The sequence below is a fragment of the Aethalodelphis obliquidens genome, unplaced genomic scaffold (assembly GCF_003676395.1).
Source record: "Aethalodelphis obliquidens isolate GAN/ISIS:26980383/991018 unplaced genomic scaffold, ASM367639v1 scaffold4, whole genome shotgun sequence".
Taxonomy (NCBI): domain Eukaryota; kingdom Metazoa; phylum Chordata; class Mammalia; order Artiodactyla; family Delphinidae; genus Aethalodelphis; species Aethalodelphis obliquidens.
In genome coordinates, this window is record NW_020837948.1 from 16,266,270 (window position 1) to 16,293,075 (window position 26,806).

General features: G+C 40.1%; 1 protein-coding gene across 1 annotated transcript in view; it reads right to left on the reverse strand.

Moving 5' to 3' along the window:
• Positions 1-3,458: 3,458 nt before the first annotated feature.
• The window catches only part of SNX24 (sorting nexin 24), a 161,075-nt gene continuing 137,727 nt past the window's right edge, over positions 3,459-26,806 (reverse strand). The window contains exons 4-7 of the mRNA XM_027099290.1: positions 12,339-12,433; positions 10,924-10,956; positions 10,334-10,398; positions 3,459-5,003 (exon numbers count right to left, since the gene is read on the reverse strand). Of these exons, the coding sequence (XP_026955091.1) occupies positions 4,936-5,003; positions 10,334-10,398; positions 10,924-10,956; positions 12,339-12,433 (261 nt within the window). The 3' untranslated portion in view covers positions 3,459-4,935. The remainder of the gene's footprint in view (positions 5,004-10,333; positions 10,399-10,923; positions 10,957-12,338; positions 12,434-26,806) is intronic.

Here is a 26,806-nt window from a genome sequence, read left to right on the forward strand (position 1 = left end):
ACAGGCTTCAGTAGTAGTGGCATGCGGGCTTCAGTAGTTGTGGCTCGCGGGATCTAGAGCACAGGCTCAGTAGTTGTGGCGCACGGGCTTAGTTGCTCTGCGGCATGTGGGATCTTCCCAGACCAGGGCTCGAACCCGTGTCCCCTGCATTGGGGACACCACTGCACCACCAGGGAAGCCCTCTATTTTTAGATAACTAACACTATGCCTTAGTGCAGCAAGAAATCTCAAATGCATTTCACTGAATGAGTGGATGAGTAAATGAATACATATTCACATAGGGTGTCTATTGAAACCACTACCCAAACTTGTCTGTCATCCTTGCTGCTTCTTCAAAGAGTCCTGCTATAAACTGTTTGTGTCTGCTCCCCCCACCCCCTCCTAATTCATATGGTGAAAACTAATCTCCTATGTGATGATGTTTGGGGGTAGAGCCTTTGGGAGGTGATTAGGGATTAGTGCCCTTATGACAGAGGCCCCATAGAGATCCCTGGTGCCTTTCCCGCCATGTGAGGACACAGTGAAAAGGAGAGCCCCTTACCAGACACCAAATGTGCCAGTGCCCTGATCTTGCAATTCCCAGACTCCAGAACTGTGAGGAATAAATGTTTGCTGTTCATAAGCCACCCAGTCTATGGTATTTTTGTTACAGCAGCCAGAATGGACTAAGACAAGTCCCTCCTCCCCATGGCCACATGCAATACTCTGAGAGTTGAGCTGCTGTTCTTTTCATAGTAGATTCTGCAGGAGGTAGGAAAGCCAATAACCACCAAAGAAGGGGAGTTCATAAACCATCTCTCACATCCCTCAAACAGTGGTTCCTAACCTATGTGTGTATCAGAATCAACTGAGAAGTTTCTCTTAGTACCCAAGGACAGACCCCAGCCCAGATTTATTGATTCAGAGTTTTAGGTGATTCTGATGCACATCTCTGGTTTGGAACTATTGGTTTAGAATCTCAGAGGTGGTCAGGGATACACGAAGAGCACCTGGAATGTCTGCCCAAACTCCTCCTGCACCCTAGACAAATATCGCTAATTGGTTGCTATACTCTTACTCACTGAGCCTGTATTCACTCAAAGTCCTTTTCTTAAAAAAGCTTTTTAAAAAAATTGTAGTAAAATTACACGACATAAAATTTACCGTTTTTTACGTGTCTAGTTCAGAGGCATTAAGTACACTCACACTGTTGTGCAACCATCACCATCCATCTTCAGAACTTTCTCATCTTTCCCAGCTGAAACCCACCGAACACTAATTCCCCATTTTCCCCTCCCCCAAGCCCCTGGCAACCACCACTCTATTTTCTGTTTCCATGAGTTTGACTATTTCAGGTACCTCAAATAAGTGGAATCATACAGCAGTCATCCTTTTGTGACTGGCTTATTTCACTTGGCATTATGTCTTCAAGATTTATCCATGTTGTAGCAGGTGTCAGTCTCCTTCCTTTTTAAGGCTGAATAATCCACTGTATGTATAGACCACATTTTAGCCATTTATCCATCAGTGGACACTTGGGTTGCTTCCACCTTTTGGTTGTGAATAATGCTGGCAAAAACTTGGGTGTAGAAATAACTGCTCGAGTCCCTGCTTTCACTTCTTTTGGGTATATATCCAGAAGTGGAATTGCTAAATCATGTAATTTTAATTTTTTTAAGAACTACCATACCATTTTCCACAGAGGCTGCACTATTTTACTTCCTAACAGCAATGTATAAAGGTTTCAAGGTCTTCACATCCTTGTCAACACTTGTTATTTTCTGCTTTCTTTGGATAGTATCCACTCAAATCGGTGTGTCACAATCCTTACCTGAGTGCTTTATGAGCCATTATCAATTGACCAGAGTTGACAAATGAGATGAGAGCCATTTGTTATTTCTAAACTGTGATCGTGAGATTTCTATACTTTTCAAAGTGAAATGACTGAGGAATTTACCATGTGGGGATAGTCACAGTGTTACTGGTGCCATTTGTATACATGGCCCACTGTTTGAAATGGGGGAGAGGAGGAGGACACCAGGAGAATGGACACCGGGGCTGCCATATGCAAATTTGCCAGGTGATGGAGGTTAGGCCTGAGAAAGACTCTGCATACAACAGCAACTGGGGGACATTCTGATATCAGCCCCAGGCAAACCATCAAATCCAAGAACCGGGGGATAAGGGAGTGTGAGGGCTGTCCCCATATCCTGGCTTAAGTGGTAAGAGGATTTCTTTTCCTCTTCTTTATTCTGTTTTCTTCCCTCTACTCTTTACTTCTTTATTGGCTATGAATCCATGCTTTGAAATATCCATGTTTCATAAAAAAAGGGGAAACGGAATATATGTACAGTAAATATACATTATTTGCTTGCATGTGGATGAAATCTCTCTGGAAGTATACATGTAAACCAAGAACAGTGGTTGTCTCTGGGAGGGGAACTGGGAATCTAGGAGACAGGATGGGAGAAGACTTTTCTTTTTATATATCCTTTCATATGTTTTTATTAAAATTTTGACTGTGGAAATATATTCCATCCTCTTTCCAATGTGCATTTCTGAGGTGCTGACACCAGAAAGTTCCAACTCCTTCCCAGACTCCCTTGAAGCTGGGGATCAAGAATAAGGTTCTGCCAATTGCATGTGCTTTCATGAGCTGTAAAAGATGGAAGTGGGTGAATGCCATCTTCCTGCTGCTTTAGGCTGCGGTTGCTGACAAGCAAAGTCATGGGCGTTGAGAGGCAACTGTGGTAGAGGTGGTGACAGCTGAACACTTTGTTCTAGTGCCCAGTCACCAGCTGCCTGGGTGCTGCCATGAGGTAGTTATGGTAGTAAGTTACCTCCTGATCCTACGTGCTGATCCCTGGATCGAAGCTACATGTGCTGTTTTTGACTTCAATACCTTCAGTAGCAGCCTCCCAGCTCCCTGAATTCCTGCTAAAGACAGAGGCTGTAGCTCCCCTGGCAGGCGGGTATTGGAAATTGCTGGAGCATTCTGGAAGTCATGCCTAGAGACCCACCGGGAGTTCATTCCCCTCATCCTTCCAAAAGATTCTGTAAGCACTGCTTCTTATTATTCCATTCTGCTTAAAATACCTACTGTGGTTTCTATTTCCTGCAATGGAATTGAAATGGAATATTAAACATTTAAATAAAAATTAGAAAGTCATCACTAAAAAAAAAATTCAATTCTCAAAAAAGAGCAGTAGTGCCACCAAAGTTCTTGAGTAGTGTGCTACCAAAGATGCTTGGGCTTTATTTTTTTTAAAAACCCTCACTATCTTGGTAAATCAACTACTTAATGAGTACCTATTGGCTTAATAGATGAGGTAATTTAACAGTTACCTTGTCAGATTAGAAGTAAATGTCTATATGAATATGTGCGAAGGTGTGTGTGTGTGTGTGTGTGTGTGTGTGTGTGTGTAAAGAGACAAGACACAATTTATGTTTCCAATAAAATCCTGGCAGTACAAGACATATCCAAACACTTCTTGTTCTTCATTTTTATTTAACTCAAAATAGCTAATAACAAAAACATTTAAAAAATATCCCCAACACTTGACTATTCAGTCATTTTTGGTTGATGACACTTGATTATTTAGTTCTTGCTTATTTCCAGCATGTAGTAACACATCTATCATAAATAAATCTCTAAGAGTCTGCAGCAAGCTTTAAACCTGTATATTTAGATCCTAATCAAAAACCATGATTTAATTATTAGTTTTATATCTAAATTTTTTCTCCCACACAGAAGCTTATTAACTAATAACCATAAATAGGCTAGCTATTAACTGGTTTTCAAGGAAATGTCCACATGTGGCACATATATACAGGCTGCATATATGCTTTTATCCTTTACTACTCAAAATCTGAATGTCTGTAAGATGTACAGTGGAGTTATATCATAAACACATTTAATTTAATCCAGTACATGAGATCAGTGAAAAGGAAACGATAAGGAATAAGGAAAATAACAATCAATCTGGCAATTATATACCACCTATTCAATGAATGGATGCCCTCAAGTAAACCAAGATGAGTGTTGTCAGTCTGGTGTTCCCTCAGTCACTGTAAGTTCGTATCTGTCTCTTAGAGGGCAAGCATCTTGCAAGGCTAAGTATCATTCTAGTGTTTAAAGTTATGTGTTTTTTCCTACAAAATAGCCCCTAAACACCAACAACTTCAATTGGTCTTCAATGGAAGAAACAGTTACCTCTTCCAACACTGGAGGAAAAACTGGCTGCCGTGGATGGAGACTTCCAATATGGTACCATTCTAAAGGGCTTTCAAGGATAATCTTGGGACCCCATTTTATCTTACGTGCCGACATTAGAAGCTAACCCCTGGATATGACGCAGCCCCACTGTAATGTAAATTAAAATGCCATGATTTTAAAAATGCCCTAATATTGTCAGTATAATTTCATTCCCAGTTTAGTTCCTTCCTCACATTTGGCACAGTGTGTTTCTGTGATGCTCTCCTGGTGCCAGCACTTCAGAATGTTACCCATCACCGGCTGAGAAAAATCTCATGATGAAAAGATTAGTGTGTCATAAAATCTGAACAAAACAGCTACCAAAGTTGATCAGTCTCACCATGATTCGGGATAAGATTTTCAATTAGCAAATGGTGTGACTGAAGCAGAGAGTAACTGTTTTGCTACACTCGGAGCTCCCAAAGATCTTCTTTAGCTTTCTTTTCCTGGGTTTCTAAATTGGCAGCTACATTCTACTTCTTAAACGCTTGGCCTTAACCTCAGCACCGCCCTGGTTCGGTTTCTATTTTTAAAAGCACCATTCTAATGGAAATGTCCCTGCTCTGAATTAAGCTGCCGCTGTGAATTTTACCACCAGCGAGAGCCATCATGTCATAGAGTTTAGGTTAATTTGGTAGGTATCGATTTCCTTGACTACGACTTCGAAACTTGCTTCAGCTTCTTCTAGCCATGGAGGATTTCTACCTGGGCTGTAGATGAGGGTAAAATATCCCATGGAGAACTCCTTCAATAACCACATTTGGAAAATCTGAAAAACAAAAGTAAAACTGCTTTTCTTACGTACATCAATAAAACACACGTGCATCTCCTAGAACGAAACAAGGTAAGGCCTAGGCATAACTCGGGGATCTGCATCACCATACAGTTTGCCCTTGTTTCGGATGTGCCATCAGTCATGCTGCTTCGGCCTCGAGCCACGTGAGCGTACCGCCAGGCGCTGCAGGCATACACGGCCAGATTTGTAGCTTATTGATTTAAGGGATGTTCTAATGGTTAATGCTGCTAGGCCCCAGCTCTTTATCTGAATGTTTTCTCCCAAGGAAGATGGATTACACTGGCAATTCAATTTCTAACAAAATCTCAATATACTTGAAGGAATTCCAAGATTTCTACTGGGAATACTTTGCTGCAGTTTTTCCGCTGTGGTTTACAGTGGCGTTTAGTCCAAGTGGTCTTGAGTATGCTTGTTCTATTATACTAGCTTCTAGAGAGCAGGAGGACAGGGGCCTGCCTTCCTAACGTAAAAGGGCAGATTCCTGACAAAAGCCACACTTGTCAAACTTGAAAAATCAGCTACATTTTTATAGGAAATGCAAAGGAAATTCAGAGGTGTATGTTATGTTGTATCTCAGTTTAGTCATCACAGCAGGTAAAATATGAACAGATAAGTTGAACAGGAGAACCGATCTATCACACGGTTCAGAATTTTCATTTATAAACTTTAGTCTGCACATAATTATATCTAGGATTTAAATAAATATAGTGATTATATATGGAAATTAAGTGGCCCAATACTTTGAGCTTCCAAATAATATGTTCACTGATTAATTCAACCTCTACAGAGTACCTACTACATAAAACCACTTACAAGGGGATTGGACCTCATCAGGCTCTTGGAGGAGAGGGCGCTGACCACGTGGAAAGTCTGTGGCAGGCAGGAGCCTGAGGCTAGTGTAGCAAGTGAAGTGGCTGTAAGGGCAGGGGGGCAATTCAAGCCTGGTAAGAATGGACAGGAATTCTGGCTTTATCTGAAAAGCAGTGAGAAGCTACTGAGGGATTTCAAGCAGAGTGAGACAGCAATGACTTGTTTTGAAAAGATGACTGTGGCTGCCATTCAAAGAGCGACTGGAGCAATTTCAGAGTGGTGATGGATTCGATGGTAGTAGTGAGGGATTTCCTAACAGTACCTACTTAACAGGCTGTTGTAAAAATTGATGAATGAAACAAAGTGCTTGGACCTGAACTTGGCACATCGTAAGTACCAGCTATTATCACATACCAAGCACTGCCTAATTACTGGGAATTTAAGTAACAGTGCCTGCCACGGAACTTACATGCTAGTCAGGGAGTCAAGTGAATAAACAAATAAAATGTGTTTTTAAAATATCTCCAATACGCAAGTACTCAATTACTTTTGGTTGATGACACTCACTTGATTTCTTAATGTTTGCTTTTACCCAACATGAAGTCACATAATTTTTAATAAAACATATCTTTAAAAGTTTGCAGTGGACTTACGCCTACATACTTAGATACCAATCAAAAGCAATGACTCAGCTAAGTTAATTTTAATTCCAAACACATTTCTCACACGCAGACGTGTATTGATATCAATAGCCATAAATGAAGCTGTTGATTAATTTTCAATAAAATGCCCCAATTAGACATATTACACACATCAGCATATATGCATTTATCCTTTACCACTCAAAATATAAGAGTCTGCTTAAGGTTAGTGATATCATAAGCTTATTTAGTGTAAACATTTTGATCCAAATCAGTAAGTTCAGCAAAAAGGACAAAAAGGAAAATAACATGAAATACTTTGGGTAATTCTACAGCACTCTAATAGGTCAAGCAGTGGTTTAAAGGCAAGGAGAAAAAGTAAAGCAGGGCACGGGGCCAGAGAGTGATAGGGGACGGGAAGGTGAAGAAGGACCTTTGTGCAAAGATGCCATTTGAGTGAAGTGGTGGAGCAGCCAGCTGTGAGGGTGTCTGGATGAAGAGCAATCCCACAGGGGGAACAGAGCATGCCCAGGCCCTGTGCTCACCGTCCAGCAAGCGCTAAGCATATGCCAGATGCTGGAGATTTAGAGGGTGAAGGTGACAGAAGGAGAGAGAGAGAGAAGGCAACACAATCTGTGATCATTGTTCTAAAGGAAGCAAAGAGGGCGCTCTGATAAAAGTGAATGGAATAGAGATATTTTATAATGAGGTCCACCAACGAGTAACTGATGAGATAATCAGAGGTCTTTTTTTTTTCTCATCTGTTAGTTTACTCTGCTCTAAACTGGATTTTGGCTTCGTTCCATGTATCATTTGATACAATGTCCATCACTGCTTAAACTACTCAGAAAACTGCCCTTGCCTTTGCTTCCCTTTGAGAGATGATGAGAAGGAATGTGATTTGGGAAAGGTTTTGTTGGTTTTCATTTATTTTTATAAACATCTATTGTGAAGCTTAAAAAAAAAAGTAAGGGGGTGGAGGGGCTCTTGGAGGCTACTTGAAAGGAGAGCCAGCAAAGGCTCCCTGAAGATGCACCTGAAAGAGGAGAGGGCCAACAATGTGTGAGGCCAAGAGGGCTCCAGGAGGAGGAAGCAGCAAGTGCCCTGCGGGGAATGAGTTCAGCGCATCTGAGGCCCAGAAAGAACTGCAGTGTGGCTGGACCAGTGTGTGTGAGGGGGTCCCGGCAGACACGCGGGCCAGGGCCAGCCCACGGCGGGCCTCGTCAACCACGGTGAGAGTCTGGGGCTCGCAGAGAGGGTTGGGATGGAAAAACAGTATTGTGACGCAGCTGTGTACTCAAGGCCATCAAGGCCACAGCAAGGGGATTGTTCCAAGGAAAGTAAAATGAGAAGAGCAGAGGGTCTAGGACAGCCTTCAGGAGAGCTGCCAGAGCCTGGAAGAAAAGCAGGAAGGTGGGAAAGCCAAGGGGAGATAGTGTCTGAAGGAGGGGAAAGTGGTCACCAGTGGCTAACGTTAACGAGAGGTCAAGGAGGAGGACTGAGAAAAGTCCACGGAGTTTAGCCACACTGCAGTTGCTGGGGACCTGAGCCAAAGTTATTTTGAATTCCCCAGAAAACTCAAAACGAAGGCCAAAAAGCATATGCTAAGAGAAGAATGCTTTATTTTTAGCATTTTATATGAAGAAAGTGTTTAACTGTCAGAATTTTAAAGACAGACACTCCTCTGATTTTTATGGGTGTCAGTGTATCTGTGAAGGTACTTCCAGATTCTGTACCTGGAACAGTTAAGAGGCCTTAGAACACGAACATGTGATGCAAGTAAAATTTATCTTTCAATTAAATGCTAAAGAGTTGCAATAATGTATCACTAGTATAATACTTCTAAGACAACAGGAATCTGATTTATGACATGGGCTCAGGCAAAGTTCCACAAAAGGAGATGTAGTGGCTGGCTCTCTCATACTTCGTTCCGTCCTTTCCATCAAATTCATGATTGACATTGACTCTCAAGGAGGAATCCCCTTTCTGTGCAAGTTGCTCAACTACATCACTATTCTACCAATGATCCATACCTCTTATTCTTTCTAACTCCAGACATTCGCCCCTAAGGCTCTTTCCCGGAAAGTTCCTCCCGTTCTTCATGGTCAAGCCAAGTGCACAGCAAATCCTGCTTAAGAAGCTGGATGAATTGGATTTAAGGATCATAAAATATCTTCCCTCTTCCAGGAAGCATCGTGGCTACTCCAGTCCACAGTGATCGTTCTACTCTCTACACTTTTATAGGAATTTCAGTCAAATGCTTAAAATATCTGAGCAGAAACAATACCTGGAGAAAGTACTTGTGGAACCATTTTTAAAAGCTAGTAAGAATACTTCATAAAACACTGCCCCATACAGAGTGAAGTAAGTCAGAAAGAGAAAAACAAGTATCATATATTAACGCATATATGTGGAACCTAGAAAAATGGTACAGATGAACCGGCTTGCAGAGCAGAAATTGAGACACAGAAGTAGAGAACAAACGTATGGACACCAAGGGGGGAAAGCGGCGGTGGGTGGAGGTGGTGGTGTGATGAACTGGGAGATTGGGATTGACATGTATACACTGATGTGTATAAAATTGATGACTAATAAGAACCTGCTGTATTAAAAAAAAAAAAGGAAGTTCATTTGGTTGAGATAAAAAAGACCACTGCCCACTTAATCTAGACTAAGTTACATCATGAATATTTGTTAAATGTAACATCTTGTTAACATAATATCAACTAACACACCAGGTATATTTCTTACACATGGGAAGCAAATGTTAAAGAAAGGGGATTATTCCTCACTGAAGGGATTTTATAGAGAAAATACTACGAGACCATATTCATGTGTGGTTGTATAGCAAAGGCAGCTTTCTTCTAGAACGTCCCTCAACAGAGCGGGGCTGTGTCCTAGTCGGCCTTCTTTAAACTGATAGCTAAGTGGGTGATCTGAGCACACAAGCATCCCTGCCACAGAGAACAGTCCCCTCTCTCTTGCTGGTGATAAGGTTTTATTGTCAGAATGTAGGAATGGTGTCCATAGATAATTTATCTATTGCTATTTAGCTGCTATGCTATTTAGTTACTCTCAGAAACAAAGGCTGAAAATTCACTATATGCAAAGAGCACAGAAGGAGAGATTAGGCAAAAAGGGATCCACCCACCAGACCTGTGAGACTGGGCAAATCAGGGACCTCCCTGAGCCCCAGTCTGCTCAGGAGCGAATGATGATACCTGCCCTGCCTATTTCATGAGGTTGTTAAGGAAATTAAATGAGCTAATGTCTGAGAATGTACTCATGAAGAGCTGCATATCAGAACACTTTGAGAGGGACTCTGAATCATTTAAATTTCTAGGCACAAAGAAAGGACTCAGGCTAAAATACCAAATTACATTTACGCTTAAATTAATTCATTATACTTAAAGATACAACTTTAAAAATGTGTATCTGTCTGTCAAAGATGCTGTAATCTAAATGGAAATGGAGATACGCATGCAACGTATATACACAGCTTTTGGAAAGAAGCATTTTAAAAAAGGACCGGAACCTTGGATTCAAACCCTAGATAAAAACCAGCAGAAGCCAAAATAACACCACCCCCAGAATTAAGGACAATAAATCCCTTTCCCTCTTATTACTCTAATTCGAAACAGCCTGGCAAGAGAGAAAGAAAAATTACATTTCCTCCTGAAAGGCCTGCCCCAATTAAAATTCTGAATGTCTCTTACACCAAGAGCACTGGTTTATTGGCAGATTATTAAGCCCTGGCCAATGTCACTCTGTTAGACCTGTATTAAAAACGTGGTTTATGTGGTGTAGGGTCAGATCAGTAAAGAGCTGTTAGCAGATGACAGCTTTGATTACCGCTGGCTGCAGGCAAGACGTATGGATCCCTGAGGAACAGCAGCACCGGCTGGTGGGACAGTTTGCTGGAAAGGTCAAGAACAGGCATGTCAGCATCAGGGGACGATGGTAAACAGAAAACACTACAAACTAGCTTTGAGGGGATCAAACTGCTGTGCGGGGACACCTCAAGGTTTATGTATCTAACGGTACGGGTGAATAATAGCAAGCAGAGCTGGAGGAACAAACCAGCAGTGCGCTCATCTTCTAAACATGTCTTTGTGGAATTTGAAGCAGATATACAATCTATACCATAAATCACTGCTGCAAAGTGATTTTTTTTTTTTAAATCTTGTAGTACGATTATTGATGAAATGTATTCTTATTACTTGTATGAAATCATGTAGGACTTTATTCCTCTAGCCTTAAATAGAATGGTTACTTCTGTAACTTCCCATCAAATATTTATCATCTTAAAATCAACTTTCTAGCAAAGGTTTTCAAGAAAACCTTGACTTGAAACAATTAGATGATGGTAAGTAAATGTTTAACAAAACCTTAGTCTTATTCTTGGTTTGTATAACTCCTGACTGAATGGTGTTTGTTCTTACCTTGACTCTTCAGATTCTGTCTCGTCAAAAGATCTAAATTTTTTTTTAAAAAGAAAAGAAGACCATAAAAGTTGGGTCAGTATTTATGTCAACAAAGGAAGAAATAGCCAGTATTCTTAGAGCTCTGAATTGGGAGACATTTTGAAAAGAGACTTAGGTATTTTCCCAGAGCCACAGTGGCTGATGCCTCATTCTAAGGAACCCCAAGGCTGCAATATTCTTGAATTTCAGTTTTCCTGGAGATGACTCAGAAATCCTATGGTTTTGCTTTTGGACTTATATAATGGAGAAAAGATTTCACTCATGTCATTCCCACTATCTCTTCTTAAAAAATACACAACTACATATGAAGCCCAACCTCCCAGCAAATGCACCAAGCTGGAACAGGAAGCACTGACCATACACATGACTTGGTGAGTGCGGTGTACGATTCTTGTTCTGAGGTGACTGAAAAGTGGCCCCGAGTAAACACTGCTGGTGAGGGAGCTGTGACAGGTGTTAGCCTCTCATCCAGTGGATGGCTGGGTTTTAACACAACTCTGGGTGTGGTTAGCTTGAACATCTTGTAGTTAGTGTGAGTCATTCAGGCAGGTCTGGAGGCAGCAAGAAAATGGCTAGAACCCTCTCCCCAGCTTGGATCTGCAGAGAGTTTGTGATGACGTGGTTCTTTGTAAATAGATTTAACATGTAAGAGATGTTGCCGACTGCCTTCGGAGGCCAGATCAACACAGGTGCCCAGAGCTGGGCGAGTGGCTCGTTTCAGAGTTAATGCTTTAGGAGAACTTTTCCCAGTTGCTGCTGGTATCAGATGTCTGGTTTCTTGGTAGAGAGGGATTAGGATCTGCCGCCCCCCCCCCCCCCCCCCATTTAGAAGTTCCTGAGGGAGAGGCAGCAGGACAGTGGGGAAAGAGCTTACGCCAGAGGCCTGGGCTCTGCCAGCTCCAAGGTAAGCGACCTTAGGAAAGGCACTTTACTCCTGTGTCTCAGTTTGCTCAACTCTAAAATGACGCGAGTTGGATAAAATCACTTCTAAGATCATTTACAGCTTTAAAAATGATATGAATGAATGTGCCAAGGGGATACAGACTTTGCACAAGTATTCACAAATAAACATTAGTCTCTAAATAAGCTATCTAGATTTATAATTCCCATCATGTAACACCATTCCATATAAAAGTATAATTTAAAAAGTCAATTCTTCAAGTTTAAACCTGAATTAATGAGTGTTGGTCACCTGGCCACAAGACTCAGGAGCAATTCCTTTGACTACAAGCAGGGGGCGAGCGAGTGCTGTCCCAAGCCAAAAGAATGGGTGTGGCCAGGTTGGCCCTCCGCACCACCTGTGTTATCTGTTAGGCCAATAAGTGATTGAAAAGTAACTTAAGATACATGTCCAATAGGTAAACAACTCTTACCCACAGCTCTCTGCCTTTGGTAGAGAGGGCAAATGTCGCACATTTAGGAAATCAAGAAACAGTTTGGGAAGTTCTTCGTTTTCTAAAATGACAGCCTGTGAAAGCAGAAAACAATTAGAAAGTGAAGTTTGCTAGGCGATCAATCAAATAAACTATTTTGAAAAGTCATAACCATCCATCAAAGTTCTTACCAGCATTATTACCCAAAATCAAAATTACCCATTTCACCCACCAAGATTTGAGGCCAACACACACGTTATTCAGTGTCAGCAAATGTTCCATTTTATCTATTCTTTCACCCAAGCAGCCATTATAGAGCATCTACTATATATACTTCAGATGCTGACGGGCGGCAAGACAGCCAGGCGCCAGGGAGACACAGTTCCTGCCTTCATGGAGGTACTAATCCAGAATGAGTATTTAAAAAACCTGGGAACATCAATAATACTGCTAAGAGAGTTACATCAAGTTTTCCTTATTTAGTGATAAAGTGATCTGAAATTGTGTGTGTGTGTGTGTGTCTATCTACAAGAAACCACTACTGTTCAGGAAATACTATACACGGCTTTTTTAACTGGAAGATTTAGTCACGATCCTTCAGCTAACACCTGTTTCAGCAATAGGATCAACTGACATTTATTGCTATTTGGACAGCTCCACTTAAAGGGTCAGTAACAGTTTCACCACTAAGTGTAAATCAGTGTATATGCTGAAAAAAAAAATCTATAGAGTTCTTCCATTTAGGGAGCTCTGCTAAATGGCTGCCATAATGGCATAACCATGTCAGTTCTCAGATATCCAAATTATGCAACTTCAAGGAGAAATCTAATAGAGAACTGTAAGAGTGCATTTTCATATATATTTAGTTTTGAAAGAGTCTGCCAGAGCAATGACTGTACATTTGCTCCCCCCGCCCTTTTTTTTTACAAAGACCACCGGAAAAGCATCAGACGTTGTGCAGTAATCTCTAAAATTAATGTAACTATTCTTAAGGGTCATTTTTATAATTTACCATGGCTTTTTTTCCCCAAGTACATATTATTTAAAAAACAATGAGAATTGATGGGCATATATACACTACCAACATAAAATAGATAGCTAGTGGGAAGCAGCCGCATAGCACAGGGAGATCAGCCCGGTGCTTTGTGACCACCTAGAGGGGTGGGATAGGGAGGGTGGAAGGGAGGGAGACGCAAGAGGGAAGAGATATGGGGATATATGTGTATGTATAACTGATTCACTTTGTTATAAAGCAGAAACTAACACACCATTGTAAAGCAATTATACTCCAATAAAAATGTTTAAAAAAAACAAAAAAAAACAATGAGAATTGATGCTGAAATGTCATTCACTCAGCTGATCAGGAACAGCTATGCAAGGTGATGCAAAAGATACACAACACGTGAAAAAGGTCAAATTGTGTGTTTCTTGTATACACATAATTCTATATAATGTATTGTTCTTAGCCATAATTTACATCTGGAGCTGCCCATTTCTCACCATGCTTTGGAATTCTGTTACTCAGTTCAGGACATATAAATGGAATAAGCTACTACAGAGATCACCAGTGCTAGCACACTGACCTCTGTACTATACTAGTGCTCAACCATCCTGCTGTTCAGTTCCTAGAGAGGGGTAATCTGGAGATCCAGCCTTGTCTGGGGCTCTTACTATTCCTTACATGGCCATTGTACCCACTGAAGTTTAAGAAATAAAAAAAAGGAAAATAAAGATATCTGGGGTAATACTTTATTCGTTAAACAAATATTTACGGAGCACCTATTATGTTAGGCACTGGGATATGGCAGTGAATACTACAGGTCAGTAGAATGTGGGCTGTTGGAGAAAATTAGTGATAAACAAGTAAACACACACATAAGTTAAACTTGCCTTAGAATACAGTGACACAGAACCTGTACTCTCTAAATGCCTTCCCATCCATCCCTCCATCTTTCTAAAATGTTTACTTTTTTCTTGATTATAAAGTAGAAAAATGAAAAATTCATAAAATGGAGAGAAAAAAAAAACCCTCCCCTATCCAGGGGCATTCTTCCATTACTATTTCTGTTTCTTTCCTTCAATCCATTTGGCTTTCATCTAAATTTTTATCTATCCGAGAATATTTTTGGGGTGCCCAGAAGGTCATTATTTCAGTGTCCAAAATCAAAGGTTCTAGGAATCATGATACATATGAAGTTCGAAGGAATTGTTTTTGCCATAATACAAGTTGCAGTGATTATCAGCTTGTACTTGTAGATATCTATTCAAGAGGATAATACCTATTTGAATAATAAAGCTTAATGTTGTAACAAATACAGAGCTGTTCACCCTGGCAATAGTTTTAATTATGTGAACAAGTGGTAGCTTTCAGATTAAAAAAAACAGCGGAGGGGGTAACCATTATCTCCACCCCCATCTTTTAAAATAAATTAAATCAATAACAAGTGTGGGACACTTTTAATGACATGAACTACTTAATTTCCAGGATCTTTAGACATGTCATCCATCACTGCAGCATGGAGGAAGACATCTCTTGAGTGTTCGGTGGTGGTGGGGGGGGTTACTTTCGTTTTATTAATGCAAGATTTAGGGAATTTTAACAAGGTGAATTGTTTATTTGCCTTGACAGATTGGCTTACAACGCACTGACTACATCTACAGCGTGATCATTAATGACAAAAGACAGGCAAAAAGCTGTTTACACTGCAACACCGGGACAGGAATTAATCCTGCTCAACCTCCCCAGAGTACTCCAAATAGATGATCATGTTGTTTTAGGTCAGATATACTAGAAAAAAAGAATATCGAAAACTTCAAAAATTTGTGAGCATTTTTGTTAAATTGTTATTCGCAAATAATATTTCCTATAAAACAATGACCAATGTGGATTTCAGGATTTACAGTTGTAAGAAAGCAGCACTGGCGGGGGGAGAGTGTTAGTCAAGCTTTCGGTTATGCGGAGGGAATATCTCCTAAAAGTGCTAAGAAGGCTTGTAAGAAAATAATTAATACTTAAGCCCAGAGACAGAGTATAATAGAGTAGAATTTACCTAATTTAATACATATGTATAAGTGAAATGACTGTCATTAGTTAGTACAGAGATGCAACAGAGAAAATGTATTAGGTCAACCAAATCTTTTGGTTCAGAAACACATGACCACGTTCCATGAGTGACCCATCAGTGAAGTGGGGCCTCACAACTGTTTCATTTAAATCCTCTTCAGTTTCTTGAAAAGCTTCCGCTCAAGAAGAACCACTCCTTGACGCTGCACCCTGGGCCATCCCACATGCTTGGGACCCCGGTCTGGTCTAAATCACCGGACCTATTCACTAGATAAGCTTTTGATTAAAAAAAAAATATATATATATATACACATAAACAACATTTTAAATATCAAATAATATTTCCCTGTTGTTTTAGCTTGCTTATCTTTATTTTTGATTTATCTTCAATGGTAAATTGAATGGTCATTTTCATTCTTTACAGAGGCAAGTGGTGTAGTGGAAATATGTAGTTTTAGAGCAAGACCTGGGTTTGAGTATCTCCTCTGTCTACCTTAAAGGTCATTGTGAGGATCAGGTGATGTCTCCAAGAGTCTCTGGCATGCAATTAGCATTCGATAAATGTTAATTCTGTTTCCTTTGAATTTTTTTGTTGTATCAATTCTCAACCATCTATTTTATTGGTTTTGGAGGTTTGGATTATTGTCTATCTAACAAACAGAGCTTCTTAGTCCTCTACAATTCGTGGATCCCTTTGAAAATGATGAAAGCTGAGAATCTTGCTTGCTGAAAAATACACACACATATATAATTGTGCTGCCAGTGGTAGGGGGTCCAATAGGCCCCTGACAGCCCAGCCAAAGATGCCTGCTTGTAGCTCTGATGTGGCAGCAACGCTGCTGGGCACACTTTTCATTTGGCCTGGAGCCTGAAGCACTGCTGGGCCCATGCTGGATGCCAGCTCCCCAAAGGACACGCTAGCCTTCTTGTTTCAGTTTTCTACCTCTTTGTCAATTAGAACCCCGCTGGAGTGTGTGCTGCCTTGCTATTAGAATTCATGAGTGCTTTCAGCTTTAGGCTGTGGTTGAAAATACTTGTCTGGCCGTGTCTGGTGAAGGATTTTTTTCTTAAAGTCCAAAATCTACTGCTGTACTGGATTTAGAAAGCAGTTCATATTTATGGCTTCTACGTCTTCTAAATATAACTCTAGAATTCAATAAGCTGTGGTGTTGAAGGTTCCCAAAGTTAGCAAAAAAGGAGGGAAAGTAAGATTTAAACTCTATTTCTACAGAGTACAGCTGATGAAGCACTAGTATGCCACACCTGTTATGAGATGGGCATTTTGAACCACTGGGCAGTGATAGGTCCCAGGCCTGGTGCTTTCTAACTGATTAACTAATTACTCTGATGGTAGAGTCCTGACACTGCATGCAAGTTGGAATGCATGGCTGGGTAGCTAATTTACACAGTAAAACGTCAGAATTCAAAATGAGCATAACAAGTTGAAGAAAAAATTGGAAATAATCCCATTAAATCTTACAGGTTAAAGTACTGAGCCAAATACTGTAAGAGGCAGAATTAATTAATCTCCAGATGTAAGTTGGAGAGTAGGTCACAAGTGCTGTTGGTCACAAGTGGTAGGTCAGCAAGAAAGTCCTGCTTCCACAAAGGTGTAAAATGAGCTGAGCAGTCCTCTCACTCCACTGAAAGCAATATTATTTAATCCCCAAGTAAAGGGAAATGAGAATAAACTCAGGAAGAGCTAGAGGCAAGCAATGAAAATGGCTAAAAGATTAAAATAGTGTCCATATGAAGAAGTCACTCAACAGTGGGTACCAAGCATGGAATGAGGTGGTGGAGGACCAAGGAGATAATGTGGTCTTTAAGTTAACTAACCATTCTGTTAAGGAGGGTGGCAGTTTCCAAAGCTGCTGGAACAAGAAGAAACTACTGTCCAAACCAGCAGAGAAGGAATCTATCTCTAGCTGAAGCCTGTGCCATAAAACTAGGAAAAGTGGCACATGCATGGGAAGAGTAGGAATCATAAGAGCTTCTAAATATCTGGGTTCTGAACATCTTTTAGTTGCTCTTTCATACACATGCAGACTGGAGATGCTACAGAATTAACAGAAAACCACAGTCATTTCCAGCCAATTTACCACTTAGGAAGTACACAGGCTGAAAATCAGGTTGTTATCAAGATGCACAAAGGAAATGGGGCTAAATCAAAGAACTGTAACAAGTGTGTGATACATTATGTAATAGACTTTGCTAAGACTATATCCAACTCTGATAAATATTAAAATGGGCAATTGAGTATACCTTGTAAGAAGAAAAAAATAATTATTATTCTTTACAACCATGTTACTCAGTTACAGAAGAATAAATAACTTTCCTTATTATAGACCAGAAATATCACTCTAAAAAAAGAATGGAAAAAAATTCTCTATGAAAATATTTACCAAAAAATTGCCTAAAGGGAGCAGAGAAACAATAGCATTGATAGCAGCATCCTCCTCCAGCTCAATGTTTACTCCAGGAGAAATGTCTCTTTTATTGAAAAGGTGCAATTATCATCATGTAACAGAAATCACAAAATCCCGATTTTTCTACATTATCAGCTTTATAAAATCATGTTCCCAAAGGATACCATTGATTAGTTGCACATGTTCTTTCTGTGACATCCCAAATACTTAATTGTCAGTTATCTTTTCTTCTTCAGTAAGTAAAATGTAGTCACAAAATTACAGAGGGACCTGTTCTGCCTTAACCTTCGCTAGATGCCATCATGCAGTGGAAAACACTGGTAAAATATCACAGGATAACGCCGTCCGGAAAGGGAGACATATAAACACTGTAATGATTTCCCATGAGTTTCCATTTTAGAAAATTGTCACTAAGGCGAGCATAAACGGTGACATATCTCCACCGAGGACACGGTGAAATCGAACGCTGGCATTCTAGTTAGGTCCAAACCTACCCAGCAGCCAATTATAACAGGAACGGAACATCTTGCTGAAAACTTGGGACAAGACCACTTTGCTAACCTTCCAAGATCACTGCACAAAGCTGCGCTGTTTTCACTGATTTGATCCTTTTATTCTCTTTTCAAAACATTAAAAAAAAAACCCCACCACATTTCTTCCCATTGTCTATCAAGGTTTTTTAACAACTGCAAGGAACCGCTCAGTCACAAAAGCCAGGGTATTGAACTAAGTCGGGAGGTTTCCAAGAGTCCTGAAAGCTCTTTTCCTATTCCACCTTGTTTGGTTTGAAATGCCTGATGGTTGAGGTGACAAAGTTCATGACAGTTTTTCCTCTCTTCACCAGGAAAGATGCTTCACACCACACCTGCTTCAGAGGTGCAGCTAAGAACAGGGAGGGAGAAAAATCAATACCTCCTCACGGCAGTAAGTGGGCTGCCGTGTCCCTGTCCTCTGGGAACAAAACCTACCAGCTCACAGAGGCTTTGCTGTCCTCAGTCCTTCACTTACCCTTCCCCAGCACTTGCTCACAATTTCACAAAATGAACCACAGTAAGGTTACCAAAGGAACACTTTTTTAAAAAGTCAGCTGGTAAATGGATCTAACGAAGGCTCATGACCACCTAAAAAATAAAAATCAGATGTGCTCTGAAGAACCCAGTGTACCACGCATCCTTCTTTGTGTGTGCCACCCTTCCCAAGACACGTCTCCTCGGTGTCTGGTGAAAACTGCACCATTCATAGATTCAAATAGATATCTGCTATCATTTCACAGGGCTTTACAGACTATCTTGCAAGAAATCTGAGGACTTGCACTAAAAGCTGAAGGCTGCTGACAAGGGCCCATTTAAAATGGTAAAGAATCTGTGCAAAGAAACAAACTCATTTGGCTTCAGAAAGATTTGACAGAAGAAATCTAATTTCTGATAATATGGCTAGAAAGATAAAACTAACCATGGAACAATAGCAACTGGAAAACCAACCATCTTTTGAAGTATTTTAATACCAAAATTTATGTCCTCTGTGTTTCTGGAATATCTATTCATAAAAAAGACATTTGTTTACCAGGTACTAAGTACAACCACTGGCACAATGGGGAACCAAACAAACATGGTCTTGTCCTCCCAGGACTTACAATCTAGTGGGGGAGATGGATGGTTTTCAAATAATCACAGTGATGAATGTGAGATTACAAACTGATATAAGTACCTTAAAGGGAAGTAAATCCCTTCTTTAAGCAACAGTAAAAAAAGCACCCTATTAACCTGTGAAGTACTAACAAAGCTTCCCTGGGAAAGTGACCCTTGGGCTGGGAGTTGAATGAGCTAATAGGATAAAGGGAGTGGGGTATTTCAGATGCAAAGCACAGCACACTGTTCAAAACACAATGTGTTCAAAGACTTGTGGAAGGTGGAAGCGTGGCATTAGGAAAACTGAAAGGCCAGTGAGGCTGTGCCTGAGGAAACAATGAAGCTGAGCAATAAAGTAGGAGAGCCTGAGCTGGAGAGGTGGGGCAGGACTTCTGCGTCATGTGAAGGATGACTTGTATTTTGACTACAACTGGAACAGCAGTGGTGTTCCTTGGATCCAGTGACTGCATTATAGCCTCTCTTTGGCTGTCTCTAAACAGCCTCTTAATCTACTGAGTTAATTTTAACCATTAGATTTTCATTTCATATTTGGTTCCTTTTCAAATCTGCCTGTTCTGCTTTTCTTAGGTTCATGATCTTTTCTTATGCTTTCAATTATTTTAGACATTTTAATTTGGGATTTCCATTCAATTGTCCTTTTACTTGAACTTCTTGGGATTTAATCCTGTTTTTGTGTCTCTCACTCATAGCTGTTCATTTTCTTCTGTTTTGTAGTTTAGGTTCATGAGCTCATCTTCTGCAGGGCTTTATCTGTGGGAAAGGCTAGGCCAGGTTCAGGGAATGCCCCTCCCCACACCCACAAGTGGTTTTGCTTCTGCTCTGAGGAAGTACAGCCCTGAATGAGATGTAGTCAGCTTTGTGAAATGATATATTAATTTTCTAGATTGGAGGCATGAGATCATGCAGATACAGAAACTATAAACCCTAAACTCTCATGAAACATGGTTGAGAAACTTTGTTAGGAAAACTTTTGTCCATATTCAATGGATTTTCATAGGCCAATGGTCTCCAAAGTGGGTTACAGAGATATGGAGAGTTAAATAAGATAATTAATTGTGATTCAGAAAAACAAATGTTAAAAAAGATTGAAAATATATAAGAAAAAGATTTAAAATAAAAAATAACAAAAAAATAAAAGAACTATCTTTTCTAATTTTTAATGGATTTATAGCAGTACATGTATAAAACATTATTAAATATGCATATATTGAAGTATTATGCTCAACTATTTTTTGATAAGGATATATAGTCCTAGGTCAATAGACTATTACTCTGACTACAGTGCATAAAGAGTTTATAAGAGCCAGTAAGGCCCAATCTATCGAAACAACACTACTGAAATAGTCTACCTTAGCCTTGGTTATCCTTTTACGAGGGTATAGCTCTATTATTAGAAATGCCCTTCCCACCTCTTCTCAACAGGCCAACTCCTACTTCTCCTTCAAGTTTCAGCTCAAGTGTTACCTCCCTTAGAAAACATTCCTGAGACCCTCAGGTTGGGCTAAGTTATCATTTTTTATGTGTGAAATAAAAGAATCATTTTATGTGATGTGATGATTAATACTGGACTGAGTCATATTAACTTTCAACAATTTTAACCTACCACATAAGGCAGTTTTCATATAGCTTATAACAACAATATTTATTTAACACCTGGTCTGTGCTGGGCTCTTTATCTTATTTAATTTTCACAAAACAATGACATACTTTCATTATTCACATTCTACCTATGAAGAATTTGGGGCTCAGAAAGTCTAAATCATCTGTACAAGGTTTCTTAAAGGGTAAGGGGTCAGGCAGGACTGGAACCTAGGTCTCCCTAGCTCTAAAACTACTAATCTACAGATGTACCTATTCACTGAGTCATTCATTCATTCCATAAATATTTACTGATGTTTATGCATGCACAACAGCACTGGGCTACATAGTTTAATTCTTTTCTTAGTAAATTTTATTGGAATCCTTTATCTTTTCCGATATATATTTTTCTACTGTATTTATAAATTTAATGGAACCCATAGATAAATTTAATGGAACTACTGAAATTTAGCTCCCTTAAAATACATTTCTAATTTTCTTTGGATTTAAATTTTTGCTTAACATCGCAACTAATTCTTATAAGTATATAAAGACTCCAAGAAGAAGAACAATAAATTCCATTAATTTCTGTCCTACGTTAAAAAAAAAAATTGAGGATAAAGCAAAAGCAAAGACCAAAATTATCTGGCCTCACAACATTTCAAAACCTATTTGGCAACTTCTGACCTGTTCAATTCTTCTTTGACTGGGTAAAATGCTTTAAAGCCATATTTTACATACTTTTGATCCATTTAAATTACTTAACTATATGTTGAAGAACAATGTGGCTCAATCGCACATTATAGATAACACCAGATTTATGAGGCATTTTCTTGATCTTCAAATAGAGAAAAAAAAATTCTCAAAGCAATAATAAACTAGCTACTTACCTATAAGTCAAAACTAAAATCAGGGGACTAATACATTTGAATAAAATCATGTATTACAAAGCAAACCAAAACTGGTTTAGTTATTCAAACAATATGGCAAGACACCGATTGAAATCCAAATTATAGAATATGCTTATGGAAGTGCTATCTTTTTACTTTAAAGAAGAAGTAGAAATCAGAACTAGGCTTGTAAGATGTTGCCTGGAGAGAGCCTCTGGAGATTGGTTTTTAATGAAAGATTTACAATTAGCATAGCCTATGTGTGTTGAGGAATTGATGTTTTTAAAGTGTTTAAAGTGCTTGAAAACAATTTGCTCTCTCAAGTTCCTTAAACATGCTCCCAACTATCTACTTTATTCCTGATTTATTTAGCATTCTCTTTCTTCACGTACTGTGCACTTTGACACAGCTCCAGCACAGCTGAGTTTCAAGAGGTGTAGTTTAGATCAATTAGGCCTTCCGAGGTATACACATTCTCACTGCACTATAGCTAAGACATAGTGTACCGGGCAAATATCTTTTTAAAATTTTGAATGAAGACCACCAACAGTATTTTATATTTGTCCAGGTATAAGCACTGCATTGAGTCTCCTGTTTATATGCTAAAGTTATGCAACTAATGTTTTACATGAATTTAAGAACCTTGAATGAGGCTGAACTTGAAAGTTCATAGTGCATGGTACTCAGTGGGAACGCTTAGTGGGAAGCAGCTAGAGAGTGAGACAGAGACTTATTCTGAGATGCAGTAGCAAGTCCTCAGAGAAATGTACCAAAAATGAAAAGCGGCCCTTGTGGAGATGGTTCATAGGTCTAATGTTAAAAACAAGTCTATATAGGAAATAATAAAGGAAGTGGGGAAGAGGTCCTTGACCTCTTGGCTGCAACAAAGAATGCAGTTAATGAAATTGTTCACATAAAATACACAGGTGGGTTAACAGTAGCCCAAAAGGACTACACCGAGGGAGATGGAATACGACAGCATGAAAGAAGAGAGAGTGGGTCTATATGCACCTGGCTGCTAGTCACCGCATCACGTCCAAGCAGGAGCCTGTGCTCTCAGTCCATGGAAAGAAGAACACACCTACTCTGGTCCTTCCCCCAAATCTGATGCTGAAATAAGTCCTCCCATAACTTGGAATTAAATTATCGATGTCTATTTAGGGATTTACACTCAACAGTGAACATGGACCCTTTTCTGGGGGATTCCAGATTATACCAGCCTTCCTCTGATAGGCTCCCAGGTTTCCCAGGAAGTAGGCAGAGAATGACTGGAGGGAAAGCTACTCTACACTTAAGCTTGAATTCTCTGCCTGCCTGCTGCCACTGGAGGCTGTAGCACAGACTGTTGGTTGCCTACCCAAAATCCATGCTCCTCTTCTTCCTTATTAATGGAGCACCAAGTTTTGGTGGTGGTGGTGGTGGTTCTGGCAAATTGCCAAGCTAAAAAAAGCAAATGGGAATCACAAAAAACAATGACAATAACACCCCTCCCACATTTCCCAGATTCCCCTGCCACGTGTTGCAGACCTGGCCACTAAGATGTCAGTGGAGGTCACCGGATGGGAAAGACCCAAAAAGTTCCCTAAAAGTGAACAGTCAGGCTCCGCTGGCCCTCATCTTTTTCCTCATCTATTCACCCCTTTCCCCTCCCCTCTTTCCTGGAACATGAGTGTAGTTTCTGAGTTCATATGTTACCTTGTGATCATAAGGGAAAGGCCAAAAGAATCAAAGAGATCCAATCCCTGACGATCTTGAGCTACGGAAACAAACCCCACAATTACCCACCACCGGTAACGCTTGAGGAAATAATATGCCTGAGAAAGCGAAACCCCACTTTTAGTTAAGTCCTTTTATTTGGACTGTTACCTGTGGTAGAACACAAACCCCTGCCGATACAGACTTCTTGCCTCCGCAGATCATAAAGTCCAATTTTTGGCTCAAAGAGCAGAGTACTGGGTAGACTATTTTAACAAATAGAGAGAAGAAAAGGAAAAACCCAACTCTGCTATTTACTTTTAATTCACTATTTTAGTACTGGGTAGAATACTTTAAGAAGGAATGAAGGGAGGAAGGAAGGGAGGAAGGGAGGGAGGGAGGGAGGGAGGGAGGAAGGAAGGAAGGAGGGAAGGAAGGGGAGAGGGAAGGGGGGAAGGAAGGGAGGAAAGAACCAACCCTGATATTTTTATTTTTAACTTACTACTTTAAAAAAGTCCACAACATAAAGAATAGTCTACGAAAAATCAAAAAGCCATGAGATTCACACATACATTGCAGTGTCTATAAAAAGCAAGAAAAGGACAAATACATGAAAAACTTGTCTGCCTAACACAGCAGGTGCCAAGAACACACGTTACCAAATAGTAAAGAAATCAAGCATATAGGTAATGAGACTAAATAAATAAAAATGTAAGCTGATTATCCAGAAAAATATCCTACCAAATCACAGACAGTATCCCTACGGAAATGGAAAGTGTTTCATTAAACTTATTTTACAAAGGATTGTCCAAATCACTGTAAAGTGACCCAGAGGGAATAATTTGGCATTGGCGGGTGGAAGAAAATACAATTCTACTTTAACTTTTTAATCACAAATTTTATGATCTTTTAACAGCTTTCTGTTAAGAGCAATTAAAGGGAGACAGCAAAGATTTACGCTGATACTCTAGCAAGTTAAAATGACTATATACATTTTCAAGCAGAAGTTTTATATTTTGAAGATCTTAGCAGTTTGAGGGTAAAACACTAATTTATTAAAAAAGAAGAAGAAGAAAAAGCTGGAAGATGTGCCTCTTCTGAAGATAACATTTTTGGATTCACTTCTGCTCCCTGCCCATGGCTGTCCCTGGTACACAGCCTGCTGAGAAGCCAGACATCACTGGGGTTAGGCAGAGATACTGGAGAAACACAAGGGTACAAATACAACAGAGGGACCAATGCACAACCTGGACACCTTGTCAGGCCTACACACTAACCATACTAGTCTACCAGACCAACCATCCCAGGTAGTGGTCTACTCAACCATGCTTACCCCCAGCCTGGCCCAGCTATGCCCCAGGGAGGGATCCAGGGAGGCACCAGGGAGCACCTGACAGGCAAGCTCCTATTTTCTGCCAGCAAATCTTTTTCGTGTATGTTTCCCCAAGGCTCAGCTGGGTGTCATCACCTGGGGGTGGCCACTGATCAAGTGAACACTACACCTTATTATCTTACAGTTACGGAGAAATGGTAAATAGGTTGTTTCTGTTTATAAGAATTTTATGCACTTTTGGACATTTATTCACTTAAATTGTTTAAAATTAATCATAGGTAAGTTTCTTAGGTCCTCCGTGCTTCAACAAGGTCAATAATATTATCTACCTCAGAGGTTGTAGTCGTGATGAAATAAGACTCATGCCTATAAAGAAACTGCTACAGTGCCTACTGTACTGTAAGTACCTAATAAATATTATTTATTATTATGATTCTTAGTAGTAGCAGTAATTTAAGATGAACAAAAATAATCTATCCCAGAAGCTGAATAATTTAAAAAGCTGATTTAAAGAAAGTAAACATTTTCCTATATGGTTTTACGTGTGTCATTGTTAATTTTTTAAAAAAACCTTGTGCTTTGCATAAGATCCAACTGTCTCGTAACTTCCTGGCCTCTTAATGCATACACTAATGCATGCACACAGGCCAAAATATCTGTTTTATGGAATGTTTACACAGAACTCCTTTAGTCAGATCTTTAAAGCACTATCTCTGTGGACCAATGAGGTTAGACATGACCTAGCTGTGCTATACAGAGCCCTTCTTTGCAATGGTGCTGCGCCCCTATCAGTGAAACGTCCAGACAATTGATCTGGAGATTTCTCACTTCCATCAGCCCCCTTTGACTTGTCAGTCCTCCTTGTCCAGCTTCAGATTCCATGACTGACCATCATAATCAGTTCCCTGAAATGCCTCCAACCCCATCAGGCCCCCCCTCTCTGTGTGCTCAGAATCCCTCAGTTCTGGCTGAATCCTGGCATCTCTTATCCATGCCTCAACCCCAGCTGTTAAACACCACAAGAAAACCACACAGTACAAAGACATTGGTTTCACATTAAATTCAAGGTCTTATCTACAAAATCTTGTCTTGCTACTCTTCTCTAGAACAGTGGTTCTCCAACTTTAGCCAGCAGCAGAATCACCTAGAGGGCTTGTTAAAACACAGATTGCTGGGTTCCACCTCCCAAGTTTCTGATCCAGTAGGTCTGGTATGGGACCTTAAAAATTGCATTTCTGAAAAATTCCCAGGTTCCCAGGTGATGCTGAGGCTACTGGTCCAGGAACCACTCTTTGAGAACCACTGCTCTGGAGGAACCACCATCATCCATTTCATACCTCCTCCTCTTCTCTTTGAATCTCCCTTACACCTTCCTCCACCCTCCCCCTAAGCTGAGAAACAGTCTTCACACTTCAGTGAGAATACAGAAGCCACCAGACTTGATGTCCCTCATCTTCACCCCTCTCTATCTACATTACCGTTCCATCATCCTCTCTTCCTTCTTCTGCTATAGTGGAGGAAGTGCCACTCCTTCTCTCAGAGGCCAATTCCTCTAGTTATACTCTGGCTCTCAGCCCACCTCTTGACTTTCTCAATTATTTCTTTAGTTACAACCCTTATCTCCTCTGCCTATTCACTATCTAATTCCTTCCGTCCTTCCTTCCTTCCATCCATCCATCCATCCATCTTTCTATCACCTCTGCTGAATCATTCCTATCAGCTTACAAATATGCTCTAGTATCTCACAGAACAAAACAAACAAATCGAAAAAATCTCTCAGAGAACACAGCTTACTTCTCTGCTTCTTTTCATGGCATACGTTCTCATGACTGT